At 57.7% G+C, this 27861-nt stretch overlaps 3 protein-coding genes across 5 annotated transcripts; all 3 read left to right on the forward strand.

Moving 5' to 3' along the window:
- The first annotated feature begins 151 nt into the window (after positions 1 to 151).
- Positions 152 to 12367, forward strand: REEP4 (receptor accessory protein 4). 2 transcript variants are annotated; one of them, XM_043562161.1, is made up of 8 exons: positions 152 to 693; positions 1469 to 1541; positions 1925 to 2001; positions 2096 to 2216; positions 2634 to 2747; positions 3153 to 3288; positions 3449 to 3603; positions 3690 to 4229. In XM_043562161.1, exons 1-8 carry the CDS (start codon positions 662 to 664, stop codon positions 3753 to 3755), a joined length of 774 nt encoding a protein of 257 aa, XP_043418096.1. In that variant the 5' UTR covers positions 152 to 661; the 3' UTR covers positions 3756 to 4229. The 2 variants fall into 2 exon arrangements, with proteins under 2 accessions (XP_043418096.1, XP_043418106.1); XM_043562171.1 differs by lacking the exon at positions 3690 to 4229 and adding an exon at positions 12265 to 12367 and having other exon boundaries at positions 161 to 693; positions 3449 to 3497.
- HRURF (HR upstream open reading frame) lies at positions 11351 to 11455 on the forward strand. The gene has a single exon (XM_043562181.1). It carries the CDS (start codon positions 11351 to 11353, stop codon positions 11453 to 11455), a length of 105 nt encoding a protein of 34 aa, XP_043418116.1.
- On the forward strand, positions 11576 to 27545 carry HR (HR lysine demethylase and nuclear receptor corepressor). Of its 2 annotated transcripts, none has more exons than XM_043562146.1 (19): positions 11576 to 11632; positions 12939 to 13589; positions 14322 to 15111; positions 16775 to 16928; positions 17008 to 17192; positions 18616 to 18783; positions 19559 to 19648; positions 19825 to 19940; positions 20981 to 21062; positions 21402 to 21565; positions 21683 to 21919; positions 22132 to 22297; positions 22489 to 22558; positions 22748 to 22878; positions 22998 to 23117; positions 23217 to 23332; positions 25332 to 25496; positions 25929 to 26057; positions 26212 to 27545. In XM_043562146.1, the coding sequence occupies exons 2-19, from the start codon at positions 12978 to 12980 to the stop codon at positions 26272 to 26274; spliced, it is 3558 nt and encodes a 1185-aa protein (XP_043418081.1). In that variant the 5' UTR covers positions 11576 to 11632; positions 12939 to 12977; the 3' UTR covers positions 26275 to 27545. The 2 variants fall into 2 exon arrangements, with proteins under 2 accessions (XP_043418081.1, XP_043418073.1); XM_043562138.1 differs by having other exon boundaries at positions 11578 to 11632; positions 18619 to 18783.
- Positions 27546 to 27861: the final 316 nt, after the last annotated feature.

The raw sequence follows: 27861 nt of genomic DNA on the forward strand, positions 1-27861 counted from the left end.
TGTCGCTGTTTCCCACCCTCTAATCTTTGCAATCAGGGCTGCTACTCAACCTATGGACCCCATCCACAAGTAGGAGGTGCATCGCCCCTTTAAGGGGCAGGCCCCTGGCCTCCCTGACCTCGTCCCGCCCCCTCCGGGGCCGCACTGCGCCTGCGCCGAGCGCCGGAGACTTGGGGTTGGGCAGAACCCAGTTCCGTGCAACTTTCAAGTGAGTTGCAAACTCCGCCCCGAGGCCGGAGCCGGTGGCCCAGCGCTCTGAGACCTCGGGGACCCGAACGAACGAAGGCCTTGACCGCAACCCGCTGCCTGGGACGCAGCAGCGCCGCGGGGAGAGTCGAACAGCTGGTTCTCCGCAGCAGGAAGTGCGGGTGGGAGCCGTAACTGCCCCGACAGCGCGGCGAGGCGGCAGAGCGCTCCCGCCCTTACCGGCTCCCTAGTCGGTTTCTCCGAGCCCCGGCCTCCTCGCCTCAGCTCACGGGTCTCCCCATTCTTCAGGCTCCCCGCACTGCAGATTTAGGGGGCGGCCGGCTCCGCCTCTGCCAAGGGGCAGCCGGAGCGCCCCTCTGGTTCTCGCCCTTCCGCTGATTACCCCATCCCAGCCCTGCGTGAGCGTCCCTCTAGGCATCTTGTAGGGGTTCTCCCTTCGTCCTGAGGCTGCGGGATGGTGTCCTGGATGATCTGTCGCCTGGTAGTGTGAGTATGGCCGCTTTCATACCCCCTCTACCTCCAGGTGCCAGGCCGCCCTTGAGGTGGAAGATGGGAACATCTGGTGGGAAAGGGGCTTTTAGTGCCCGCAAGGGTTAACGGACCTTCGGGCCTACCGCGTGGCATCGGGCACCCGTGCTTGTACTCTACCCCCAAAGCCTTCTTGGCTCATGGCGACCGCTCTCTCCCCCGCCCCCCGCAGTCACATACACTGCAGACAGGAGTGTGGGACAGAGGACCTCACACAAGCCTGCAGCCCCTTGGCAAACAAGGTGTTGTGGCACGTTGTGGGCGGAGATTTCAGGTGCCTGCTTCCTGTCTGAGCAGTCACATGACTCACCACCCTGGCCTCAGCCTCCCCACTCTGTCCTACCTTTCAGTACTCCAGCAACCTGGCTCCAAGATCCCTGTCTGCAGCCTGGCAGTGCCAGGTCTGGTGGCCCTGATTGCATGTCCATGGAAGGGGACAGCCTGGCCCTCTCACCAGCTCAGAAGCCTGCTTCCCACCTACCTGCTGTGTGTGCTCCCGCTCAATAATGCACCCATAGGCCACTGGTGCAGGCTTGGGCAGGCTTGGACTGTTTGTAAACAGCAGGGTGGGGAGGTGGCCTCCAGGGCACTGACTCAAGCACAGGTTGTGCAAGCCAAGCAAGAAGAACAGGGTAGGCCCTTGCTACTTCACACCTTTCAGGGAAGTGGCCACCTGGTGTGGGGGGCGAGGGGGAGGGCATGATGCCCCTCATACTCCCCCTCTGTTTTCTAGGCTGGTGTTTGGGATGCTGTACCCAGCTTATGCTTCCTACAAGGCTGTGAAGACCAAGAACATACGTGAATATGTGAGTGTGGCTGTGGGCAGGAGAGCTTGGTTCAGGTTGGATGGGATGACAGTCAACCTTGGGGGGTATGGTAGGCCTTGGCAAGGTGGGGACGGTCTGACCTGGCCTCCCCTTCCTCCAGGAGCATAAGCAGGTGCGTGTAGAGTGGGTGTGGTTGGAGGGCAGGCTATGGGGGTGCCTGTGCAGAATCTTGTGGGTGAAGCTTCTTGGGGGTGGGTACAGGAATGAGTGGCAGTTTCTCAAAGGCACCTCTCTAGGGCCAGCCAGGTGCCAGGAGAATGCAGTAGGACAGGCTCTCTGGAATCTCTGGGTCAGCCTGGGACAGGGGAGTTGGCTCTGCAGGCTCAGCTGTTGGCCTCTGACACCCCCACCCCCACCCCTAGGTGCGGTGGATGATGTACTGGATAGTCTTTGCACTGTTCATGGCAGTGGAAACCTTCACAGACATCTTTATTTCCTGGTATGCATGCAGGGGGGCTGTGGGCTGTGGGGAGATGATGGCCCACTCTTGGCCCAGCTCCCTGGCTGACCTTACTCCCGCTGTGCTCTGACAGGTTCCCTTTCTACTATGAGATCAAGATGGCCTTTGTGCTATGGCTGCTCTCGCCTTACACCAAAGGGGCCAGCCTGCTTTACCGAAAGTTTGTCCACCCATCCTTATCCCGTCATGAGAAGGTACTTCGGGGGGAGCCAGGGAGGGAAACATAGGGGTGGGTGTGAAGGAAAGAGCCTTGGACTCGGGGTTCAGGATGCTGGGTGAAACCTGGGTTCTAATCTGACTCCTGCTGCCCTTCAGCTGTGGGACCTTGATAGAACCTAGCCTTCTTCCTCTTCTGTGATAATCAAATGGGGGCACAGGTGAATGAGCATTTGAAGGTGTGAAACACCAGCTGGAAGTTGTGTTGGGGATGGTGGGAGGAGGCTGAGCGTGGTCATTCACTGAAGCATGGGAATGTCTGCTCTTGGTGTGCACTGTAGGCAGGGGTGGGCAGGGAGGCATGGCACGCACTGGCTTCTCTGGGGCTGCAAAGGAGGAGTGACTTCAGTCTTCAGGTGTCCACCTGAGCTTTCTCCCCTTCCTGGCCCCTACAGGAGATTGACACCTGCATCGTGCAGGCCAAGGAGCGCAGCTATGAGACGATGCTCAGCTTTGGGAAACGGGGCCTCAACATTGCTGCTTCAGCTGCTGTACAGGCTGCCACCAAGGTACCTTGGGCCCCAGCCCTTCAGCAGTCCTCCCAACCTCGTGCCTTTTGGGCAAGTCCAGCTCTCTATCAGGGAGCTGAGAGAGAACAGCTGACCATGCCAGGGAACAGGATGAGAGGTGACAGTGGGGTGTTGGCAGGAGCATGGAGCAGGAAGTTGACTTCCTTGGCTGGGATAGTGACTGAGTGGTTGCTCCTGCTCTCTGGGCCTGTTTCCTGTTGGTGCCACAAAGGCACGGGGCTAGAAGGTCACTGGGTTGCTTTTAGTTCTGAGGCCTATGCCCCAGTGATTACCCACCAGTCAGCCCTTGATTTTCCTGAGTAGCTGCCCCAACTCAGACCCCTTCCTACTAGCATCCCCTGCCCCATTCCTCCAGGTGACACAGTGGTTCCCCATCACTTGCAGAGTCAGGGTGCACTGGCCGGAAGGCTGCGGAGCTTCTCCATGCAGGACCTGCGCTCCATCCCTGATGCCCCTGCCCCTGCCTACCAGGATCCCCTCTACCTGGAGGACCAGGTACCTCGCCGCAGGCCGCCCATAGGTAAGTGGACAGAGAGATCCAGAGCTGTTCCGGAAGGAATGCCTCTTCCATGCAAACTGTGGCTTCCCTAAGGGTTAGAAGAAGGTCTATCTTGGCCCTGGGCCTTCAGACTATGGAAATGCCCAGCTTTGCCTCCCTGGCCTCCCTCTCCTCTATACAGGGTATAGGGCAGGGGGCCTGCAGGACAGCGACACTGAGGATGAGTGTTGGTCAGATACAGAGGCAGTCTCCCAGCCACCTGCCCGGCCCCGAGAGAAGCCTCTGAGCCGCAGCCAGAGCCTGCGTGTGGTCAAGAGGAAGCCACCCATGCGGGAGGTCAGTGGCAAGGAAGGCGCAAGGGAGGTGGGCTGTCCAGGTACTTAGCCTACACCTCTCAGGTTGTGCCTGCCCTCTCCCTGCAGGGCACCTCGCGCTCACTGAAGGTTCGGACAAGGAAAAAGACCATTTCCTCAGACATGAACAGCTAGGGTCTTCAGAGCCTGGCTCAGTCTTACCTCTTGCCTTGTGGAGCACCGGGTGCTGTTTGGAGGGGACCTCTGGCTGCATGTCTGACCTACCTGCACCAGCTGCTCAGGCTCTGCCCCCTCAGCTCCTGCTGCTGGCTAAGGGCTGGGTGCTGCCCAGGCCATGCACAGGACTATACCTGTAATGTACCAAAGCAGGCTGGGCCCAGGATTCTATTTATTGTCTTTCTCACCCTTCTACCTTCCCGGTGTGTGGGACCAGCGCCCTTCTCAAACCTCTGCAAATGAAACCAAAAGTCCACCCAGCTGTGTTCATTCCTTCCTGTCCTTCAAAGTACTTGACAGTTTTCCTCCAAGGCCTGTGTGTGTGTGTGTGTGTGTGTGTCCGTGTGTGTGTGTGTGTCCTGGTTGTACGTTTTATGTTGGTGAATGAGGTCAGGTTTATGCAAGTTTTGGTAAATAAATACATAAAAGTGGTCTGTTTGTCCTGGTTTGTACTCCTGGTCCTCATAGCACATATTATTAAACAGCCTTCTACAGGCCAGTCCAGGCCTAGGATGGGGGCTCAAGGGACAGACAGACTGCCAGAGGGGCCCAGTCTAATGGGGGAGGTAGCCATTGACATATAGTTGTAATGGGTCAAGTACTGTCACAGGAAATTCTTGGAGACCTCTGAGAACATAGATGGGGGACAGAGGGAGTAGGTGAACAGCCCTAAGAGGGGTCAGAGTCTAAGAAGACTGCAATCAGGAGATGGGGTTAGATCTTGATGGGAAGTAGAAGCCAGTGGGAACAGAGGTGTGGAGGGAGCTTGGGCAGCACAATAATCCCATGGGGACTAGCTGGAGCTGTAAACAGACAAGGCCTGGGGAGGCCAACTTCCTCCATGGGCCTGAGGTGGTCTCTAGGCAGCTCTGGGGACATTGAGTTCCTATAAACACCCAGGATAATGCAGAGAGCATTGCACCTCTTTGGAGTGGCCGTGAGAGGGCAGCAGTTGCCAAGGTCTGGGCTGCCCCTAGCTTCCAGGTCAAGGAGGCGGGGTTGGGAGGCTGGCCAGAGCCCTGCCCTACAGGGGCCTGGCCGCTGGCTGGCTGGCTAGCTGGCTGGAGAGACGATGCAGAATGCTGGCCTGGCCTCCAATGGCTCTTTCTGCTGTTCCTTCCTGTTGTTTGTGGTCATTGGTCCTGTCTGCCCCCTTCACGGAGTCTCCCCTGTCCTGAGACCCAGGCTTTTTGCCAGAGCTCGCTCTACTCCATCCCCTCCTCTAATCCCTGGGGCAGTCGGTGCTGGCTTTGCCCTCTCCTGCTCCTGGGTGCTGGTCTCACTGCGGTGTCCCAGGGATGCTCCCCTTGCCCACCCCATGCCTGTTCTTCCTTCCCACTTTTGATTAAGCAAAGAGGCGGGTGGGAAGAAGGGAAATGGTGTGGTAACCCGGAGTGACCTGAGGAGTGTGGATTAACTCTTGGTGTGGGGATTATCTGGGTTTTATTTGGGGAAGGCACTTAATCGGTCGGGGTGGTTTAGCTCCTCACGTATTGGTGTTCAATGACTTCCTATGTAGGCATTCCCTTGCATCATGGTGTTGCCTCATTTCTTCATTTCTTCATTCAGAAAGTCTGTTGAGCATCTATCGGGTACCAGGCGTGTTTCCAAATACTCAGAATGCAGTCTAGGAATGGCTAGCACCTAGAATGTGACTCCCCAGCAGGTGCTGCTCTAAGCCCCTAACACATTCACTTGATCTTCATGACAATCTCCTGAGGTAGGTACTATTATTATGACATCCATTTTACAAATAGGAAAACAAGGCACTGAGAGGGCAAGTGATTTGCCTGAGGTTACACAGCTAATAAGTGGCAGAATTAGGCTTTGAACCAGGCAGTCTGGCTCCAGAGTCAGTGCACTTAACCACTGTGCAGGACTAAAGTAAATGAGGCAAGAAGAAGGAGGTAAGTGTGTAGCAAACATGCAGTTGTGTGTGTAGTTGTGTGTGTAGTTGTGTGCCTGTCCTTGTGCTGGGCATTTTATAGGGATGATCTCCTTGAATCCTCCTGACGAGCCTGAAGGGAGGGGTTAGACCCATTTCACAGATGAAAAAACAGAGACTTGGAGAAGTGAAGCAACTTGTCCCCAGTCGTGGCTGCCTGTGGGTGGTGTCCCTGTTTCCTGAGGCAAGCTTGCCCAGAAGTTGCTGCGGTAGACGTGGAATGGCAGGATCCACACTCCTGAACTGGGGGAAGCAAATAGGAATGTGTGATGAACGGGCAAATGACACAAAAACTCCGAGGAAGGGGAAGGCCTGAAGTTAAAGGGTGTTGAGGGAGCTTTCATGGGAGCTGGAGCTTCACCTGCCCTCATTCCTAGAATGTGCTTTGAGTGGGGAGCAGGGTCTTTTGGGCCCCTAGGCTGAAATGGTGACACTTTCTCAGGCCCAAGATCTCCACCTCCACCCCCCTCCCCACCAGCCTCTTTGCTAGCCTGGCTGCTCTGCAGCTGCTGCCTTTTCTGACTCCAGAGCGCTCAAGTTCATCTGTGCATCCACATCAGCCTCCAGGCCTTTGCTCCAGCTGTATGACTCTCCTGCCCTCTGAACAGTCTTTCTTTCCTGGCCCCCCATAGCCTTCCTTTGAGACCTGCTTTCTCCCAGAAGCCTTCCCTGACTTGCCAACTCCTCTTCAAGCTACTAAAGCTCCTGATCTCTGGCTGGCTCACCAATCTTGGGCTCACAGTGGGCTGCGTGGGTGTGCCAGTCCCCAGCTGGCCTCCCTTAAACCTGATTTGCTTTGTAATCCCCACCTCATCCAACTGGACTGCCTCATACCTCCATGCCGTTCCCCCTGACATGATCTTCCACCTCTACTCAACTCTCTGTCCTCCTCCTATGTGCCCTGTGAACCTCACTCAGACACCACCTATCCCAGGAAGCCCTCTGTGAGCACTCCCCCCCTGCCTCCTTAGAGTTGATTGGTCATCCAGACCACACCATAGCTATTCTTACACGAACCTCTCTGTTTTTGCCTTGAGCACATCCTGTTTTCTCCCCCAATTCATTGTGGCTTCATAAAGAACAGACTTGCAACTTATTCACTTTTGTATCCAGCCTGGAATAAGTGGTGGTTTAGCCAAAGTGAAATGTCGTCGTAGGTGTGTGGCTCAGTGAAGGCCCACTTATTCTCTGACTTGTGAGCTCCAGCGTCACTTCCTCCGTGAAGCTTCCCCCCACTTCCCCAGGACTAAGAGCACCTCGTACTCATTTGTTAATATGCCGACTCCAACAGTCACCCCACAGTGCCCAGCACAGGGCCTGACATGTAAGAGGCCCCAGTGAATGTTTGCTGGTAAAAGAACAAAGGCACTAAGTGAGTATAAGCTCCTTGAGGGCAGGGATGGCCTGTGCTTTCATCTTTGTGCACTGTATCTCTTTGTGCCCATCACAGAACCTTGAAAATGCCAGGGTCTCTACAACACACACATTTGCCAAATCGCTGTTGCTGCAGTTATACGGGTTCCAAGACATCCTGAGGCCAGAGGGGAAGGGGTAGTAAGGAGAATTCCAAGTTCTGGGGCATTTCTGGCCAAGCATACACGTAATCCTGAGACTAGAGCCTTGGGTGTGGGCTGGGCTTCCCTCAGAGCCTGCCCTGTCCCTCTGACAATCACTGAGACGTCTGCCTTCTTCGACACTGCTTCCCTCTGCATGGGGGGCCTGGCCCTAGGGCCCCCTAAGCTCTGGCCTGCCCATAGCCCTCAACCTCCTATTATCCACTAGTATGCCCAGGTAGGATCAAGGCTGGACTTCTGCTGCAATTGACTTAGGGCACAGATGTGCTGGGCTCCATGCTGGGCACCCAGTAGGGAGATGAGACAACCTAGGCCAGCCCCCTTGCAAGAACATACCTCTGCTTGGCCCCGGTACTAGTCCCACTCGGTTTGTGCCCAGGGCTTACTCTCTGGCTTCTCAGTCCACCTTGCCTGCTCGAGGGTCTCCTCCATTGCCTCCCAGTTGCCAGGTGTGTGTGGTCCTGAATTCCTGGCCTCCTCTTTCCTGCCTCTGCACTGCCCCACCTTCTTTTGGACCTTAGACGGCTCCCCCCTCTCCCTGCCTCTTCAGCCCCTCTCAGCCTGTGGCCCTTTCATGTCCTGGTCCCCCTTCCTGCCTCTGGCCTCGAGGTGCACTTGGCCCCCTGCTGTAGTCTTACCGCCACTCTTGGGCTGCAGATAGTTAACCTCTTGTTTCAACACAGCCCTGGCCCAAGCTGAGTTGGGGAGTCTGGGCTGGCACTGCCCCACCCATAAGGGGGTTGACAAGAGCACCCAGGCTCTCGCCCCTTGTCCCTGATAAACATCAGGGATAATGGCTGGGTAGGGGGCAGAAATGCTGGCAGGAGGATGATGCCTGCTGCTCAGGAAACCCTGGGGGCCAGAGCCTGGTTGCTAGGCAGAAGGTCTTGAGCCTGGGGCAGAATGAGGTAGCTTTCTCTACTAGGGTGGTTAGATGCCGGGAGGGGAGGGTGGGGGAGGGAGGATGGGGCACTGGGGAGGTGTGGGCTGAGAAGAGGAATTAGGTCAGAGATGTGGGTGGGTGGGCATGAGGGGAGGGGGCATCTACTGTAGAGCTTCCTCCTGGCTCCAAAAGCATTTCCACACTTCCCTTCCTCTCTCCCCCTCACCCCAGGTCCTGGGAGAATTCTCCCCGGTATTCCCCCTCCCCCATGCCCCCCCCGGTCCAGGCTTTGCCACAAGGGTGGGGGGCAGAGTGGGGGGAGGCCAGCCTCAGCTGTCTGAAGGATGGAGGGGCTGGGGAAGTAGGGCTAGGTGCCCAGACGGCCGCGTGTGTGGGAGGGGATGTCCTCAGATGCCCTCCACCCGGCAGTCCCCGCTCTGACGTGGGTGCCCCCCCCCTCTCCCCGCCCGGATTAGTGGCAGCTTGGCCTGACTCTCCGGGGCTCCTTCCCCCGCCCCCGCCTGCTGCCCTCCCCTGGGCAGGGGGCTGTTCCACCCGAGGGGCACTGTGCTTGCCCAGGTAAGGGGCTCTGGGGACAGCGTGAGGGCAGCTGGCTCGTGAGTGCTGCTGTGCTTGTCAGCATGAATGTGTGTATCAGAGTGTGTGTGTGTGTGTATGTGTGTGTGTGCTCTTGAGGGCTCTATGTGAGCCTGGGGTGGGCCAGTACGCATCTGGGGGTGCTGGTCAGCTTGCCTTTGTCCACGAATTCAGCATTGTGTCCCCGCGTGTGTGGCTTTCCTTCTGTGTTTGTGTCTTTTGTGTGTCTCCTTAGATCTTCCCCGTCCTCAGGCACAGAATAGCCGGCTATAAGGGCTCTGTGGGCCGGTGGCATGGGCTGTGAAGCAAGATGGGGAGCTGGGTGAGGGTGGAAAGGGCCTTCTCCCCGCACCTCCCTATAACCCCCTCGGCATTTCAGGAACCTATTCTGAGAGTCCTGTTCTAGTCCAGAGACTGTGACCTAACAAGGCAGACAAGGCAACTGGGGGTGAGGTGGGGGGAGTTGTCTGTCATACTCCCTTGGGACAGTCCCCATCTCCTTTGGGATGACAGTGACAGGCCCTCAGCACCCAGGACAACCCAGAGTCCCACCCTGCCCTTCCCAGCCTCTTCTAGGCCCTAAGCTGAAGGGCCCAGACTTCTCCCCCCTAGACTCTCCGACCACCTTTGGCTGCCAGAGGACACAGATGGGGGACCACAGGCACACCCCAGCCCCCCATCTGCATCATGGAGCCAGCCTGGGGGAGGGTCTGGGGCTTGGGATCTTGGCATTGCAGTCTGCATTAGACCCTCCATGATCATATTCCTGGGCACACTCAGGTCCAGGCCACCCCTCAGGGGAGCTGGGGGAGGAAGGGAGTGTTAATAACTTAGTCATGTAAACAACCCCTACCAGCCTGCCCTGCCACAGAAGCGGCCTCTGGGGGGAGGTGGAGGGGCTGAGTGAATCTATGCCAACATGACCCAAGTCCTGCCCAGTGCCCCTTCAGGACTCCTCTTCTTAGGCCCCCTCCTCTTCTCCCCATCTGGGAAAAGGATTCCTGCCTTTGTCTCTTGGGAGGAAGGCTTGCTCCCAGCTCTTCATGGCTCCCCTCTCCAGGGATGTTAGTGTGACTTCGAACCAGGCTAGAGGCATCTGAGAGCTCATCCCTTGGTTGGGATGGGGGTGGGTGGGGTGGTGCTGCCTCTGTCCTAGGCCGGGTGAAGGCAGGCCAAGGACGGCTTCCATAGGGTGGCAGGGGAGCTGTGGGGTGAGAGGTGGGGGGGCCTGAGGGGAAGGGAAGCGCCCGTTGGGCGTGTGGGTTTCTATGTGTGTCTGAATCTGTCTGTGTGTGTTTGAATCTGTCTGTTTGTGTCTGTGCTCTGGAACCACCCCCGCAGAGGAGCCGGGATGCTTCCTCGGGTGGAGGGTGCCCTGCTTTCCCATTTCCTCTCCTCCTCTCTGCTCCCTCCCAGGAGCCACTCCCATGGGCTGCTCTCCAGTGCTGGGCCTGGAAGCACTAGGAACTGGGATAGGGCAGACCCCCAGAACACCAGGCTGGAGCAGGTGTTGAGGCTCATGTGGTCCCACCTCCTCTCTGGACACTTGGTGAAACCTAGGCCCATAGAGCAGGGACAGACCAGAGCCTAGGTCTCCCGGAACTGCTAAGGCAGGACACCGGGCCTGCTACTGGGACTTGGAAGGGGGCTTTAGTCAAGAATGGTGAAGAGCAGCTTGGCCAGGTGAGGATGAGGTAGGGCAGACCTGGGCCACGGGGGGTGTACCCATGTGCCAGAGCTGAAGGACCACAAGCAAGTGGTCCAGCAGGCACAGGGTCGGCTGGCTTGGGTCAGGAGCCCATCACTGACCCGTGAGAACCCGACTGCCCCTGCCAGCTCTGGCACTGCCCCCTCCCAGCCGCCCCGCCCTAGCACCCCGGGGGGCACCCCGCCCCACCATGGCCTGGTCCGGCCCCTCCCGCCCTTTGCTCCAGTTCCCGGGCTTGGCACCTATAGTGGGGGTGCTGCCCGCCTGCCAGGCTCCGGGGCCGGGCCCACGGGAGGGTGGGGCGGCTGGGAAGCTGGCACGCTGCCCCGGGGGAGCCTCTCTCGGCAGGCGCCCGGGTGCCGCGGGGGGGAGGGGGGAACAAAGGGCTCATTCTCCCCGTGCGCAGCCGGTGGCATCGCCGGGGCGTTGGCGGAAGCCCCCAGGGCCCGGGAGGGGGCAGGCCCAGGCGGGGCCGCCGAATCACGGGCTCCTGTTTCCCGCAGGGTGCTGGAGGAGGAAACCGGCGGAGCAGCTTCCCCACTCTCAGTTGCGCGTCTGGCGATGGCGATGAGAGGTCTTGCTGCGCTGTCCGCCGCGCTCTCCCTCCATTAGCCGCGCTGCGCCGTGCTGCGCCCTCTCTGGTGCCTCTCTCCTGGGACCCGGGATCGGGCCCCCCTTCCAGGCACGACCCCCTCCCCCGGCCCTTCGGCCTTTCCCCCGACTCGGCCGTTTCCGACCCGGGGCGCACGTTCCCCCCGGCCCGGCTCCCACTCTCCCTCCGGGGGCACCCGCTCCCTAGCCCCGGCCCGGCCCTCCCCGCGGCGCAGCACGGAGTCTCGGCGTCCCATGGCGCAACCCACGGCCTCGGCCCAGAAGCTGGTGCGGCCAATCCGCGCCGTGTGCCGCATCCTGCAAATCCCGGAATCCGACCCCTCTAACCTGCGGCCCTAGAGCGCCCCCGCCGCCCCGGGGGAAAGAGAACGCGAGCTAGCTGAGCAGAGAGCGGGAGAACGCGTCCTCGCTCGCCGGCCGGGAGGCCCCGGAGCCGGCTCATGGGGAGCGGGCGCCCGGCGCCGGCCACGACGACCGCCGCCGCCGCCCGCGCCGCGCCCGGCCTGCGAAGCCCAGGTAAGGGCCGAGAGGGGGCGCCAGGGGCGGGCCTTCAGGGGATACTCGTAGCGGGGCATTTCTGAGGCAAGCTTGGGCTGCACGCAGCGAGTGAGTTCCCTGTGCTTTTCCAGTGTGCTTCTCCGGGCTGGGCCACAGATCTAAAAGTTAGGATGCCAGACAGGGCTGGACTGCGACGGAGCGGTGGCCCCAGAAAACCCGAGAGACCTCATGCCAAGGCTCTCTGGGCTCCCTCACCTTTCTCCTGGGGCTTCATCCAGCCGGCAGAGGGGGCCGTGCTGGGAGAGCGCTGTGGCTCTGGTGCCACCTGTCATCCTGGTCCTTTGCATGCACGTTCAATTTTCCCTCCTTTGCCTCTCTCTGGGGCCCAGCCCGATTTCCCCGCCTCCTTCCCTCCCCCTGCCAGGCTGCAGTTACCAGCGGCCGCCAGCGGCCCTGGCACTGCCTGCTGGACTGGAGCGGCTTGACCCATCCCAGCTGAGTCCTCTTAATCCCCCTCTTCAGTGCTGGCTCACTCCTTCCCTTGGGGGCAGTGGTGAAGATCCCAGCCCCCAGCAGTTGCCCGGGGACTCTGCTTCAGAAGCCAAGAAACTGTACAGAGCTGGGAAGAGACACACTAGGGGCTGCCCAAGTGTAGGGAAAGATACCAGCCAGCAGCCCTGCCTGGCAGCTCTCCCCAGTGACTCTGGCCTGCCCTGCCTTCACTTCCCACCCCTATAAGCTTGAGTAGGGCTGAGGGGTGGGTAGGCAAGCAGTACCCCCAGATCCACAGACTGCAATGTGGGAAGAAGCCTCTGAGACTCCCAATTTCCAAGCCCTATTTTGCACAAGGGCACACTGACGTCCAGAGGAGTGATATGACTTGCCCAAGGTCATGCAGCAGGTACTGAGTCAGGGCCAGGATCTAGCCTTCTTGTCCCCTTGTGCAGCACCTCCCACCGAGCTCATCTTTTGGGTTCTTCCCCCTTGCCCTTCCCAATGGCTCGTGACCAGGGTCCAGGCTCAGCAATGCAAGGACATGTTATCCTAGAAATGGCAGTCTTTGCTGAGGGGCTCTGGCCCAGGTGGGTTGTCAAGTCCCAGGTATTTGGGCAAAGGGGTGACCTCCCCACACTTGAGCATCCCACCCAGGCAGGTCCTTCGAGTCGCATGTGGGCAGGCAGTGTGGAGTCTAGCTGTGGGTTGGCACTTGCCTTACTGGTTTGAGCTGCCTTGGTGCTGCCAGGGCGGTGCCTGCTCTGTAGCAGGTGGTAGGGTGCTTGGGGCATGTGCCTGAGAAACTCATGCTTTGTTGGTTATGCTCCAGGGATCCCCTCTTGGAAAGCCCCATGAGGGCAGGAGAGTAATGGAGAGTACGCCCAGCTTCCTGAAGGACGCCCCAGCCTGGGAGAAGATAGCCCCTGAGAATGGCATTGTGGGACAGGAGTCGGATACCCTGCCTCGAGATGGCCTGCGTCGTGGGGCACTGTGCCTGGGAGAGTCTGCCCCCTTCTGGAGGGGTGTCCTAAGCACCCCAGACTCTTGGCGTCCCCCTGGCTTTCCCCAGAGCCCTAAGGACACGCTCCCACTGGTGGAGGGAGAAGACCCCCGCAATGGGGAGAGGAAGGCCAGCTGGCTGGGCAGCAAAGAGGGTCTGCGCTGGAAGGAGGCAATGCTAAACCACCCACTGGCACTCTGTGGCTCTGCATGCCCGCCCCGCTATGGCCCCCTGATTCCTGAGCATAATGGTGGCCATCCCAAGAGTGACCCTGTGGCCTTCCGGCCCTTGCACTGCCCCTTCCTGCTGGAGACCAAGATCCTGGAGCAAGCTCCCTTCTGGATGCCCACCTGCTTGCCACCCTACCTAGTGTCCAGCCTGCCCCCAGAGCGTCCATGTGACTGGCCCCTGGCCCCACACCCCTGGGTGTACTCAGGGGGACAGCCCAAAGTGCCCTCTGCCTTTGGCTTAGGCAGCAAGGTGAGTGATGGAGCAGAGAAGGTACCTGAGGCTCAGGCCACACGAGGTAGCTCAGTGATCCCTGAGCAGCCCTGCCAGGGCCACACAACTCTGCTCTTCCATTCTGATGACAAGATAAGACAGCACCCAAGTAGTCAGCTCAGAGTCAACCCCAAGCAATTCTTCTTCTGAGCAATTCCATCTCACAAAGCCTTCCTTGCCTTTGGGCCATTTCAGGGTTGACTCACCCATTGTCCACCCAGAACAAATCCCTGGGAACTGGGATCTCAGAATGTGTGGTCTCATCCTGGGGTTGTGCGGCAGACGAGGCTGTCTGTCTGGGAGTGGGACATGAGGGTGCCCCATGGCCTGTGTCTACGGCACCTCCCCCTGCCCCAGGCAACCCACCCACATGCCTAGGAATAAGATTTAAAATATTTTAAGACCAGTATGGTACTGGTCATCAAACAATCTCAATAGATTCTGGAGGCCCTTTGGGGGTGGCAAGCACTAACCTTTTAGTTGCTGGATTTGTGCGGAGGTCTGAGAAATCCTGGGGGAAGGATCTGGGGTTGCCAGGGCAGTGGGGAGGCACTTAGGGAGCAGTGCCTATAAACCAGGCTTGAGTTCTTCAGTGTTTTCACAACCCTTGAGGCCACACAGGTGCACACCTGCTGGTTGTCGGTTCTGCTCGTCCTTTGAAGCACTGGCGATCAAAGTCAGCACTAGCTCCATCCCTTCTCCTCTCTTTAGGGCTTTTACCACAAGGATCCAAGTGTTCTCAGGCTGGCAAAGGAGCCATTGGCAACTGTGGAACCTGGGTTGCTGGGCTTAGCCCCTGGTGGGCGTCTCCAGAGAACTGGGGAAGTGGAACGTCCTTCATTCCATCAGAGAGACGGAGAGGCAGGAGTCAGCAGGCATCAGAATCTTTGCCCATTTCTCCTGGGACATCCAGATGCTGTTCCCCAGAACCCCTGGCCCACTTGTCCCCCAGGCTTGGTTCATACTCTTGGCAACGTCTGGGCTGTACCAGGGGGTGGGAGCCTTGGGTGCCAGCTGGGGCCATCAGCCACGCTGAGGTGTCCCTCTCCTGGGCCTCCTACCACGCAGGTGGGCTGTTGTTCGTCTCACCCACCTGCTAGAGATAGAGATCTTGGCCCTTGTGGGAAGTGCCAGGAGGGCCTGGAGGGGGGCACCATTGGGCCCAGTGAATCCAACGAGGAAGCAAACAAGACCTCTGGTCTCAGGGCCTGCCCACCCAGCCATCATACCAAGCTGAAGAAGACATGGCTCACACGACACTCAGAGCAGTTCAGGTGTCCAGGTGGCTGCCCTGGTGATGAGGAGAACCCATCTGCCCACCTACAGGCCCTCAAGAGGGCAAGCAGCCCTGAGGTCCAGGGGGCAGGTGGCAGCCCAGCTGCCAAGCGCCCACCCAACCCTTTCCCAGGCAGTGCGGGGCAGGGGGCCAGAGATTGGCAGGAGATGCTCAACTCATCCTTTGGGAACAAAGTGGAGGCAGAACAGCATGATGACCACAGAGGTAAGTGTGCACGGGGCCCTGCTTGGGAGGGGGCAGCTGGGACTGGGACTTTGTGGGGAAGTGGGGTCATTAGAGGTGTTTATGAGTGGATCGCACAACTTGTCTAGTTTCCCACCGAAATGTGATAGTTCCCTGGGAGTTCATTAGCATCTACAGGCCAGACCCTTCTAGAAAGTGGCTTCTTCTTCCCATCTGCCTCCTCTCAAGCTATGATGTGTTGGTGGCAATATAACAACATGGTTCAGAGCATGGGCTCTGGAGTCAGAGTGCCTGGGTCCTGACTTTGCTGACTGGTGCTATGTGACCTTGGGCTAGTTACTGCACCTCTCTGGGCCTCAGTTTGTTCATCTATAAAGTGGGGATAAAGACGGCATCTACCTCATAAAGACTGCTGCAAAGATGAAATGATATCATTCACATAAAGGGCTTTGAAGAATTCCTGGCACTTTATTGAGTAAGGACTCAGTAAACATTCGTCTTCATTTTTTTTTTAATTATTTTTTTAATGTTTATTTTGAAAAGAGAGAGAGAGACAGAGTGTGAACCAGGGAAGGGCAGAGAGAGAGGGAGACACAGAATCCAAAGCAGGCTTCAGGCCCTGAGCTGTCAGCACAGAGCCCAATGCAAGGCTCGAACTCACGAGCTGCAAGATCATGGCCTGAGCTTAAGTTGGAGGCTTAACCGACTGAGCCACCCAGGCGCCCTGCTAAACATTTGTCTTTGTGCTTACTTGTGCCACTTAACCCTGTCTGGCAGATTATCCCTCCTGAAGGACCCCTTGTCCTGCCCCAGGAATAAACAACTACTCCCTTGGGCAATGGGATCATGGAAACTCAATTTGGACTCTGCCAGTATTAGGACTTTGGGCACATCCTGAACCCCTCTGTCATGCTGTGCTCTTCATGGAGGGAGCCGGCACTGATGGCCCATCACCTCAGTCTTGGCCTCCAGGACCGCCAGACCTGGATCCCAACTCTCAATGGCCTTGCCTAAGCACCCCTGCACCTGGCGTGGGTCTGTCCACACTCTCGCAGGCCTCTGCCTGGGTTGGGAAGCAGTTGGCCCCCTCTCCCTTCTTGGGTTACTGCACCTGTGGCCTATGTTGAAACCCTCAGGCCTTCTCACCTTCCGGCGCCCTCCGTCCCATGCCGGGAGTCTCCTCAGGCTGACACGACGCCAGAGGTATTGCTAAGCCCACGGCGCAGCAATCCAAAAGTCTACACTGACTGAGGGACGCCTGGCTGGCTCAGTCGGTAAAGCACGTGGCTTTTGATCTCAGGGTTGTGAGTTCAAGCCCCACACTGAGGCTTACTTTAAAGGCAGAGCTTACTTTAAAAAAAAAAAAAAAGATATAACAAAGTCCACACTGACTGGATCTTGAACTTGGGGCAGGATAATCATCCCACCTGCTCCAACCTTGGGCCCAGCACAGTAGACCCCTCCTCTCAGCCATCTGCCCGTGTCATTCTCAGACTCCCTGCCCAGCCTTTTTTTTGTGAAGTTTCTGGCTGCCTGGTTCACTTTCACTAGCTCCAAATCAGGCTTAGTAGACTAGGGCCTAGGGGCTGGGCTGGCTCTGTATGTGGGTGGGCTGAGTGCTAAGGCACGGCCCAGGGTTCACATAAGCCCAGCAAGTCCCTGACCAGCTTCATTGTCTCCTCAGGACCCCAAGATGGTAGGGCCAGCAGCCTCCAGGACCCAGGGCTTCAGGATACACCTTGTTCGGCTCCTCTGGCATGCATGGCTCAGTGCCAAAGCTGTACCCATGCAGCTGGAGAGGTGGGAGGGCCGGCCTGCCACTCCCGGCAAGTGCTGAGGTGAGCCTTTTGCCCCGGTGTGCCCCCAGGATCTTCCCAGTGGGGGCTCCCTCCTTACCTTCCTGTGCCCTGTCTTCAGATTGCCTCCGGAAGGGGAGCAGCATCAGGAGGAAGACTTAGCAGTCAGCTCTGAGGGAGGAGGGTCTGGCCCTGAGGCCCAGCTCAGCAAGGGCCTTGCCAAGCATCTGCTAAGTGGTTTGGGGGATCGACTATGCCGTCTGCTGCGGAGGGAGCGTGAAGCCCTGGCTTGGGCACAGCGGGAAGGTGAGCAGGACCCGTGGGGCAGCCAGGAGCCCGAGAGGGCTGGATCCTGCGGTCACTGTGCTTTTACAAGGAGCAGGAGGTCTGCAGAGTGTGGGCCCCTTCCTCCCCTTAACGCTGTCTGTCCTGATAACGGCTCAAGGAGAGCTCCTGCACTGCTTTGCCCTTATTCTTGGCTTAGGCTTCTAGTTAACATGAGTTCTGAAGTTTCTGGCCTGGGTGAGGGATGTTGGGAGGGTGTGAAACCCGGTCCAGTCCAGCTGCCTAAGAGCTTCTGGGTTTGTTGGGGGAACAAGACTGAGAGCCAGGTATATGTACGAACTCTGGAAGTTGAGGGCCCTCCCTGCGTTTCGAGGCTAATGGGCCTAAGAAAGCTAGTAGGGTCTGGGCTGATGTGAAGACACCAGTGGGGAGCCAGACATTCCGTGGGTCCTCCTGGCTTCAGGCTCTCCCTCCTGCTCCCTCTCACAACACTGCATGTGCATTTGAAAATGTGTGCACACACCTGCAGCAAGGTCACAAGCCAGCTCCCTCCTGTCCCAGAAAGTTCAGCTCCCTCCCCCTTTCCTCAGCCCATCTAGCCTGCCACTCCCTCAGCCTGGATTCCCAGCACTCCACATCAGCCAGCAGCCTGTCCTCCTCGGCTCACCCCAGCTTGCCCAGCCCCTCAGGCCTTGGCACTTTCTGTTCCTTCTGTCTGGAATGGCCTTCTCCTCCCTTTCTCCCTGATGAATGAACACTTACTCATCACTCTAGGGGCGCATTTTGTGAAGCTGCCCCCACCATCCCTACCCTCGTCTTTCTATCCCTTTCTCCTACTCCAGCGCCCACCCCGTGGTGCCGTGGTCATTGCCCTGTCTATGGGCCCATCTCCCCTCTTGGAATGTGAGCGCTAGGAGGGCATCTCTGAGCCCTGACCAGCTCTGAGTCCCCAGCGCTCAGCCCCACACAGGACAAGGTGTCTGTTGCATGAGTAAATGAGCGTGTGCTCACTGGCATCCTTCCACCTACTGCGGAGGGCTTAGTCAGAAACCCCAGGCGAGGGAAGGAGTGGCCGCCTAAGGTTTCCTCTTCTGGTGTACAGAGTCTCCTGCAGGAACGCCACCTCCGGAGGGAGGGAGGTGGGTGAAGGAATGTGTTGGAAATGGTGTGGATTGGTAATTCAGGACTGATGGGGAAATCCTTGGGGCAGGAATTGGGGAGGTGAGGCCTGCACTCTCCCTGGGAGGGTTTTCTGGAGACGTGCTGTGGGGAGTTTCTTTACAGAGGCTGTCAAGTAGGTGGGGGTGTCTGCAAGGGGCCTGTCTCCCTTCCAGGGTGGCCCCACAGTGGAAGCTGCTCCTGCTCTTCTCCATCCCTGCCTGGAGGTCCTCAAAAGGGACCTATGGCTTGAGCCTCCTCTGACCCTGTTCTCTCCCGTGGTAAGCAGGCCAGGGGCCAACCAGGACAGAGGACAACCCAGGCATTCCACTCTGCTGCAGCAGCTGCCATCGTGGACTCTTCAACACCCACTGGAAATGCCCCCACTGCAGCCACCGGCTGTGTGTGGCCTGTGGTCGCATGGCAGGTGCTAGGAGGGCCAGGGACAAAGCAGGTAGGAAAGGAGCTGGGGGCTGAGGGTGGGAGGGCAGAGACGGGGGCCTCCAAGGGCTGCTCTAAGGTGTGTGGCCATTTCTTGGCTGCCTCTCCCCAAGAAAGCCTCCCTCCCCAGCCCCAACCTCAGCCACCATGGCTCAATGCCCCTTAGAGCAGACTTTTCCCTCTCCCCAGATCAGAGGGCCACGCCTGTGTCCTTGCCCACCCTTAAGAGAAGTCGAGTGCCTACTCTATGCCTCCCACTTTGCTCAGCTTGCATCTTTTTAAACCTTACAACATTGTGAGGTGGGTATTATTGCCTCAATTTTCCAGATAAGAAAAACTCAGAGAGGTTAAGTGACTTGTTCAAGGTCACACAGCTAGTAAATGTTAGGTCCAGGATGCAGACTCACGTCTTCTAATCCCAAGTCTCACTCTTTTCATGGTTCTCAGCTTTTTCTCCCTTGGCTCCACTCAGTCACCTGAGGACTTAAAATTTCCCAGTGTTCCAATAGAGATAGCCAAAAGGAGGTGCAGGGTCAGAAATGTTTCAGAACACCGTATTCTATGTGATCATCTTGGAGTCTGGCAATGCATATCATCATTTTAAAGGCTCTGCATTCTGCAAGCAAAGGATCCTATGTCACTCTTGAACCCAAGTTTCCTAGAAAGCCCATGTTTTATGGATTGTCAAGCCCCTTGATTTAGATATCATGCCCTTGTCCTTCTTCCCTGTCTTTAAGCTGTGGTTACTTTGGTTTCCTGACCTGCACCTTCTCTCTTCCTACCCACAGGCTCTCAGGAGCAGTCCACAGAGGAGTGTCCTCAAGAGGCTGGGCACAGTGCCAGTTCCCTGATGCTCACCCAGTTCATCTCCAGCCAAGGTAAGCCATCTTGGAGAAATGGGGTGTGCAGAGGGAGGGTCCTGGGGAGAGCAGCTTTCTGTGTGGATGTGCCTCAGCCTAATCCCATGCCCTCTTGCTTGGTGAGGCCAAGCAGCACAGGGACAGCCTCCTGTCCACACTCACCACCAAACTCTATCTCCCTTCCCCACTCACAGCTCTGGCAGAATTGAGCACCGCCATGCACCAGGTTTGGGTCAAGTTTGACATCCGGGGGCACTGCCCCTGCCAAGCTGATGCCCGGGTGTGGGCCGCTGGGGATGGGGGCCAGCAGGTAAGAAGCAGGGCATGGGACAGGTGCCAGCACTAGCTGGTTGGCCCCAGGATTGGGCAGTGTGTTTGGAAGTTACTGACCTTGGCAGGGTTTGGCCCGTATCTTTTGATGGGACTGAAGGATATGGAAGCTGGGTAAAATCAAGCTACTTCTCACCTTCCTCTGGGGATTGGGATCCATGGATTGAGCTCTAGCAACTGTCCCACCTCCCTCGCTCCTGCTCAGAGCTCCTATCCACCTTGTGCGTGTTACAGCTTAGCGTTTGCTGGCGGGTCCTGTCTCTCTACTCAGCCGGCATGGACTCCTGAAGGTGGAGTTTGGACCCACCTCCCCTGTGTGCCTTGCACTTAACACATAGCAGGCACTCAGTGTGCATTTTACAAACTTTTTAAGATTTTTTTTTTTCCAACGTTTTTATTTATTTTTGGGACAGAGAGAGACAGAGCATGAACGGGGGAGGGGCAGAGAGAGAGGGAGACACAGAATCGGAAACAGGCTCCAGGCTCCGAGCCATCGGCCCAGAGCCTGACGCGGGGCTCGAACTCACAGACCGCGAGATCGTGACCTGGCTGAAGTCGGACGCCTAACCGACTGCGCCACCCAGGCGCCCCTACAAACTTTTTATAAAGTTCATGCTTTTATTATAAAAATCGTTCATTCAAGAAATGGCTTATTGAATGCATTTCGTGTGCCTGACAGTGTTACATACCCATGGTGAAAACTACAAGCAAGTAATAGGAAGAAAACAACAGTAGCCCTATAATGCCACCATTATCATTGTGACATATTTCTTTCCAGGCACTTGCCTGTATATTTATTCAGTCTGTTTTTGTGTATCTTAGATCAGACTGTGTGTGGCATTCCGTAAGCAACTGTTTCCCACCTAATGTTATATCACATAATATTTTGCTCCTTATAAACACAGTTTTAGGATTTATAAGAGTCTGTTGTTCATACTTGTGGGTTGGGTTGGACTGAGCTGTGTTTGCCATTTTTAAATCTCTGGTTGGATTGGGGGGGTTGGTGGATGGGTTTAACAGAAGGAGCCGACAGAGAAAACTCCCCCAATTCCACAATCTTCTTGCAACGGGGATACTGACAGGACCAAGGACATCAAGGAAGGTGAGCAGCCCCCCTGGCCCTCGCTCACACTGTGCATGGGGAGGCTGGGCCAGGGCTGGCATCCCCAGGACAGATGGGAATTGCTTTAGCCAGTGCACCCATCCCCCCGGCCCTGCCCCCAATAATCTTTCTCACTCTTCTCAAGTCATTCCAGATGAAATAAATCTAAATACAATCTAGGACAAGTCTCCCCACCCCTGTCCAGTCAGAACCCCACTGTGAGCCCCTCCTTTGGAGAGGCAGCAGGAGACAGACTTGGCCAAGAGATGAGGGCAGACCCTATGGGCTGTGGAGCCTCGAAGGGAAGGGGAAGCCTCTCACCATTTTCCTCCCTGCCAGAGACCCCCGACTCCACGGAGACCCCAGCAGAGGACCGTGCCAGCCGAGGGCCCCTGCCTTGTCCCTCTCTCTGTGAACTGCTGGCTTCCACTGCTGTCAAACTCTGCCTGGGGCACGAGAGGATACACATGGCCTTTGCCCCAGTCACTCCTGCCCTGCCCAGCGTGAGCGAGGGCACAGAGGGAGGCCTGGGGGCCCGGGGACAGAGGCTGGGCTGGCCCTCCCTGTGGGGTAAGGCAGGTCCTGAGCTGTTCTGCTCCTCCATCCCTCCCTTCACACAGGACGACCGCATCACCAACATCCTGGACAGCATCATCGCACAGGTGGTAGAACGGAAGATCCAGGAGAAAGCCCTGGGGCCGGGGCTGCGGGCTGGGCCAGGCCTGCGCAAAGGCCTGGGCCTACCCCTCTCGCCAGTGCGGCCACGGCTGCCTCCTCCCGGAGCTTTGCTGTGGCTGCAGGAGCCCAGACCTCAGCGAGGCTTCCACCTCTTCCAGGAGCACTGGAGGCAGGGCCAGGTGAGGCTCCTCACCTCCCAGCTCCCCATTCTCATGGCCTTGGTCACCCTCAGGGCCTCAGGGTCACCATCGGGCAGACCTGGTCCATCACACAGAAGGGGCAGCGGGGCTGGTCCCCACACTGGTCTGGTGTCCCTCACAACATGCTCTGGCCTGGCCAAGTTGGGTGCCTGTCCATTCTCCCTGCATCCCTCTTCCTTTCCTCACTACAGCCCGTGTTGGTGTCAGGGATTCAGAGGACACTGCAAGGCAACCTGTGGGAGACGGAAGCTCTTGGAGCACTTGGAGGCCAAGTGCAGGCACTGACCCCCCTTGGACCTCCCCAGCCCACAAGCCTCCACAGTGCAACGTTCTGGGAGGGATTCTCCAGGCCTGAAAGTAAGTGTCCCTGATGTGGGGTATGGGGAGTTGGGAGACTGAGCCAGGGGGCAGCGAAGTCCCATGGTGACCCTGGGGGGCAGCTGGAAGCAGAGCCCAGGGCAGAAACTAGACTGTCTTGCTGCCAGGGGGCCGGGGTCCTCTGGACAAGGAGGTTCCTCCCCCGGCAAATGGCATGTCTCCTCCTCTAGTTCGCCCAAAGTCAGATGAGGGCTCCGTCCTCCTGCTGCACAGAGCTCTGGGGGACGAGGACACCAGCAGGTGTGTATAGTACCAAGGGCCGGCCCCACCTGCCGAGGCTCTGCCCAGCCCCTTGCTGTCACTTCTCCTTCTTCACCCCCCACCTCAGTGTTCCCTGCTTGCCTCTGGGAGTGACCCCACTAGTGGTGGGCTTTGAGGGGATCTGGGTGCCTGGGTTGAGCCTGCTGGGTATGACCCTGCCCCCTTCAGGATGGAGAACCTGGCTGCCAGCCTGCCACTCCCAGAGTACTGTGCCCACCATGGGAAACTCAACCTGGCTTCCTACCTCCCACCTGGTCCTGCCCTGCGTCCACTGGAGCCCCAGCTGTGGGCAGCGTATGGTGAGTGCTACTCCACCCTGCCCAGCCCCTGAGCCCATTCCTGTTACCTCTGGGCCCATGTGTGTCTGTGCCAAAGTCCTGGAGCCCGTGCCCAGCTGTCCCTTTTCTGCCTCCATCAGGTGTGAGCCCACACCGTGGGCACCTGGGAACCAAGAACCTCTGTGTGGAGGTGGCTGACCTGGTCAGTGTCCTGGTACGTGCTGAGGGCCCACTGCCTACCTGGCACCGGGCACAGAAAGGTGGGTCCTGGGCCAGAAGCAGGAGTGGGGACAATCTGCAGATTTCAGCGTGCTGTTTCTGCTTACCCTGGGCCCTCCTGAGCTGTTTTTCTTCCACAGACTTCCTCTCAGGCCTGGACGGGGAGGGGCTCTGGTCTCCAGGCAGCCAGGTCAGCACCGTGTGGCACGTGTTCCGGGCACAGGATGCCCAACGCATCCGCCGCTTTCTCCAGATGGTGAGGAAGGAGCTGGGAGCCCTCTTCCCTTGCGCTGCCCTCATGCTCCCTGGGAGTTGGGGTTCCCAGCCCAGGAAGCCCTCCCTGTTGTGTGTGTCCCATGTGCTCACTCTCCCTGCCCCTTAGGTGAGCTGGACAGCCTTGACTCCCACAGACAGGTACAGAGAAGGCAGACTGGGACCTTATGAGTTGTGTGCTGGGGCACGCAGAGAGAGCAGGGGCTGAGGAGGGACCTCATGATGAAATGAAAGCAGGAGCCGTCACAGGCTAGGCACTGTGTAAGAGCCTTGGGTACATTATCTCGGTTAGTCGTCATAACCACCCTGTGTGGCAGGCACTGCTGCTTTCCCATTTTGCAGATGAGGAAACTGAGGCTAAGTGGTAGAGTGGAGACCTGAGCTTATGGCTATTCCCACCTCAGGTCACTACACTGCTCCTCCTGGGGGCAGGCAGCATCCCCTGCATAGGCTGGGGGTGGAGGGGGGGGGCCTGGCAGAGGGCAAAGGGAAGCCCATCTGAGATGTCCTCCTGCTTCTCCCCTGTCCATTGTCTACACCTTATGAGGAGGTGCTCTTTGGGGTGCTAGCACTTGAAGGTTGAGGGAGACAGCATGGTAGGTAGAGGGACAGACTGGACAGGATGAGGAGCAGGGAAGGAGAAGATGAGCAGGGGGCAGGAAGCTCCAGGGGGTGGAAGGTAGTGGAAGGCTAGTGTTAAGGTTAGGACAGGCACAGCAGTTCCAAAGGCCAGCTGAACTCCGATTGTCCTGGGAAAAAGACGTCCACCAAGTGTCACCCCTGCTAAGGCACACACATACATATACACAGACATGCAGGTGTTAAACTTGCTGTCCACCACCACTCTCCTGCCCACAGGCATGTGTATCTGCAGACACATCGACAAACACACACAGATCTGTAGATGTACACACAGATGCTAGAACACACAGAGGAAGCAGACAGAAGCACACCTTCATACATAGACAGCCTCATCTAGTCTGGGTGTGGTTCCTCTAGGCAGTCTCATATGGCCAAACCTGATGATTCATGGAGAAGGTTTGAGGGGCATATTCTCACTGGGTGGCCTGGGAAACACTGATCGAACTCCAGGATGCACTCAGAGGGCGAAAGAGCCTGGGCACCTGCCTGGGGCTACCTAGGGTCCAGCCTAACACACCAGCCTCCCCTTTCCCCATGGCCCAGTCTTGGAAGCCTGAGTCCTAAGTCCAGGGACAATTGCTGAGGTCCTACTGAAGAGGTGGATTTGTCCAGCAGCCAGTTGGGGCACGATGCTGGCATTTACCCCTACAGCTATTCCCTGGGCGTCTACTTCTCTGTCCCCCGTGAATCCCTGTGTGCCCAAGGAGTTCCCCACTCTGGTTGGGCTGATGAAGGCCACCCCTCCCCATAGTCATGCCTGCTCCAGAGGCCTCAGCCCAGCAGGCAAGGCTGTACTTCCACTGGGCATCAGAACTTCTGTGTGGCCTTTGTTGCATCTAGGATCTTAGAAGAATCTGATAAATGCTTTAGATCATCTCATCTCAAGGATATACAGCTATCTAGTCACCTACAATTTAGCACACAATTCAGGACGTTCACAGGACTCCAAGTCAAGATCTCCTCATGTAGACAGTTTATGAGTTGGGATTATGCAGGATATCTTTCTGGGTTTTAGAGAAAGGGGCCCAGGACCAGGGACACAGAGGCTACTGAAGGCATCTAGCCCCACAAAAGGTGGGGGTTTAGACTCCCAGCCTCAGAGCCTTAAACCTTTCCTCTAAGCTGTTTCCAGCCACATCTCTGTTCTGCCAACCTGAGCAGCCCTAGCTTCTCACCACCCAGACCCTTCTCCCACTCCTATGACCTCCCCTCCTTGCCCCGCAAGACTTGACCCCTTCAGCTCTTGGCCTTTGCGCCCTGACCTTTGGGAAGTCTGTGCCCCATCCGACAGCCCTGTCCTTGTTTCCCCACCTTCCTCATTCTGCCTTCTCTTCTTTGAGGTGTGCCCGGCCGGAGCAGGCAACCTGGAGCCTGGCACCCCGGGCAGCTGCTACCTGGACGCAGGCCTGCGGCGGCGCCTACGGGAGGAGTGGGGCGTGAGCTGCTGGACCCTGCTGCAGGCCCCTGGAGAGGCTGTGCTGGTGCCTGCGGGGGCTCCCCACCAGGTGCTTCCCCAGCAAGCCAGGGGCTCTGCAGAGAGCTCACACTATGCGAAGCGCCAAGAGCAGACACCACAGTGATACAGTGTTCCCCGGCCTGCTCTGTCTTTGCCCCTCCCGATGCCCTGAGAGCTAGGCAGGGCAGGAAGTCACGCCCCGTTGTAAGGAAGAGGAGAAGCTGAGTGGTCTTGAAGTCATCTAGCCCAACTGAGCTTCTTGTCCTCGGTTCCCCACCCTGCCTGTGCCACCTCTGGCATCCCCTGGGCATGGTTTTGGCCTTGCCCTTTGAGGTGCCTGGTGCTGGATCCAGGGCTTCTGCTCTCTGAGAGCTGGGTGGGGGTCATTATGGGAAGTAGACCTCAGGGACAAGAGGGGCAAGGGGAGGATGTGTGAGCCCGAGTCTCCACTGACCCTCTGCCTACCTCCTGTCTGGCACAGGTACAGGGCCTAGTAAGCACAGTGAGTGTCACTCAGCACTTCCTGTCCCCGGAGACCTCTGCCCTCTCTGCTCAGCTCTGCCACCAGGGACCCAGCCTGCCCCCTGATCACCGCCTGCTTTATGCCCAGGTGAGTGTGACACTGGCCAGGAGGGCAGTTGGGGTGGCATAGCAGATCTACTCTGTGCCAAGCAAGCAGCCAGCCGGGGCCTAGGAAGGGCATCCTCAGTGGGAAGAGCCCAGGAATGTGACTGTAAACACCTTGTCCTCTCTTTTTCTCCTAGATGGACTGGGCTGTGTTCCAAGCAGTGAAGGTGGCTGTGGGAACATTACAGGAGGCTAAATAGGGGTATCCCCAGTGTCTGGGGTAGGTTGGGGGGCAAATACTCAGTCCAGGCACAGCTTCAGCAGATAATGATGCTGGGAGACTTGGGGACTTTTGGTCAATCCCTCAAGCACCACTCTAGGCACAGACAGGGCACCCTGTTCCCCGCTCCAACCTAGGCCCTACAGCCAGCAACCACAGTGCCGTCGAAGCTCACACCTGCCCTTCGCAGGCTGGCACCTGCTGTCCCTGCATCTCTTGCCATGGTACCAGGCCCACACTGGGGGTGAATGACTCCCTTCAACCCTTGCCCCCTGAACCCAGGAGGCAAACAGCCCTTCCCTGGGGCACCTCGGGAATCATTCTGGCTTAAGCAACACCTTCTTCTGCTGCCTCATCCCCTGCTGTCCCACCCGTGCCCGTGCTCTGCTTACACCACCTGCATCTTCACTGGGCTCCCGGGTGGCCCTTCACACTGCAGGCATGCTGGACAAGGGGCCACTGAAATCCTGCCCTCTCGCCAGAGAACAGTGAGGTGTGGGGAGAGGGTGGCATCAGAACATTGCCCAGGCTTGGCTGGAGGGAATGATATGGGTGATGCCCTGTTCCTGCTCCCTCTTCTCACCTCCCTCCTTCATGATTTCCATTAAAGTCTGTTGTTCTGTGAATGCTGCTGGAGTGGTTGGCCCTGCTCCTGCAGGCCACATGGACTGGGGAGGGGTGGGGAGATAAGGAAGTGGAGTGGGGCAGGGGTGGGGGTGATGACAGGGGCCTCAAACACCCCTGCCTACTCTTCTTCCTGGAGCCTGGATCCTTTTCCCACTGAGGAGCAGATGGAACATTCCAGGGGTCTGCCCCTGAGGATGCTCCTGACAGCAGACGGTGGGCAAAGCACCCTGGGGTGCAGCAGCATGGCAGCTTTCCTGTGCTCACTGGCTACAGAGATCTAGAGCCCCAACCCGCGGGCAAACTTCAGGCTACCCCAGCTCTCCTGTCTGCCCTGACCTGGAGCACTGGGAGTGCGGCCCAGGAGAGCCCTTGCCTAGCCGTCTGCCCTCAGTGCCCGCGGCTGGCCCCAGGCCCGCTACCAGGGGACTGGCTTGCTGCCCGAGAGACAGTTGACGGGCCTCCCCGCCCCCAGGGCCCTCTGGGGTGGCTCAGCCCGCTCCGCTGCCCTTGTACATCTTAGCGCCAGCATACTCCAGCTCTTGTTATACCTAATTGTTCCTGCGGTGGTTCGGGGAGTGGGTTTTTTTGTTTTTTATGAAATAAAATTTTTTATTATAAATTTAATATACTTTCAGAACATTTAGAAAATAGGAAAAAGTCACTTGTAAGCTCATCTCCACTCACCCCGACCCAACCACTGTTAGCACTATTGGTGTATTTCCTTGTATTTTCTCTGAGGGTTTCATACATGATTGAATTGATGCGTTTTGTACTTGATTTTTCCTTTCAACACTGTGTTGTGGTCATTTTCTGTGTTGCTATGCAACCTTCATTTTAAATAGCTGCTTATATTCCCTTATGTGGCTTTGCTGTGGTTTACATAACCATCCTGCACCTAAAAAATTAGGTTTCTTCATTGTTTGCAAAGCAAGGTTATTTT

Source organism: Prionailurus bengalensis, chromosome B1 (genome assembly GCF_016509475.1).
Source record: "Prionailurus bengalensis isolate Pbe53 chromosome B1, Fcat_Pben_1.1_paternal_pri, whole genome shotgun sequence".
Lineage (NCBI taxonomy): Eukaryota > Metazoa > Chordata > Mammalia > Carnivora > Felidae > Prionailurus > Prionailurus bengalensis.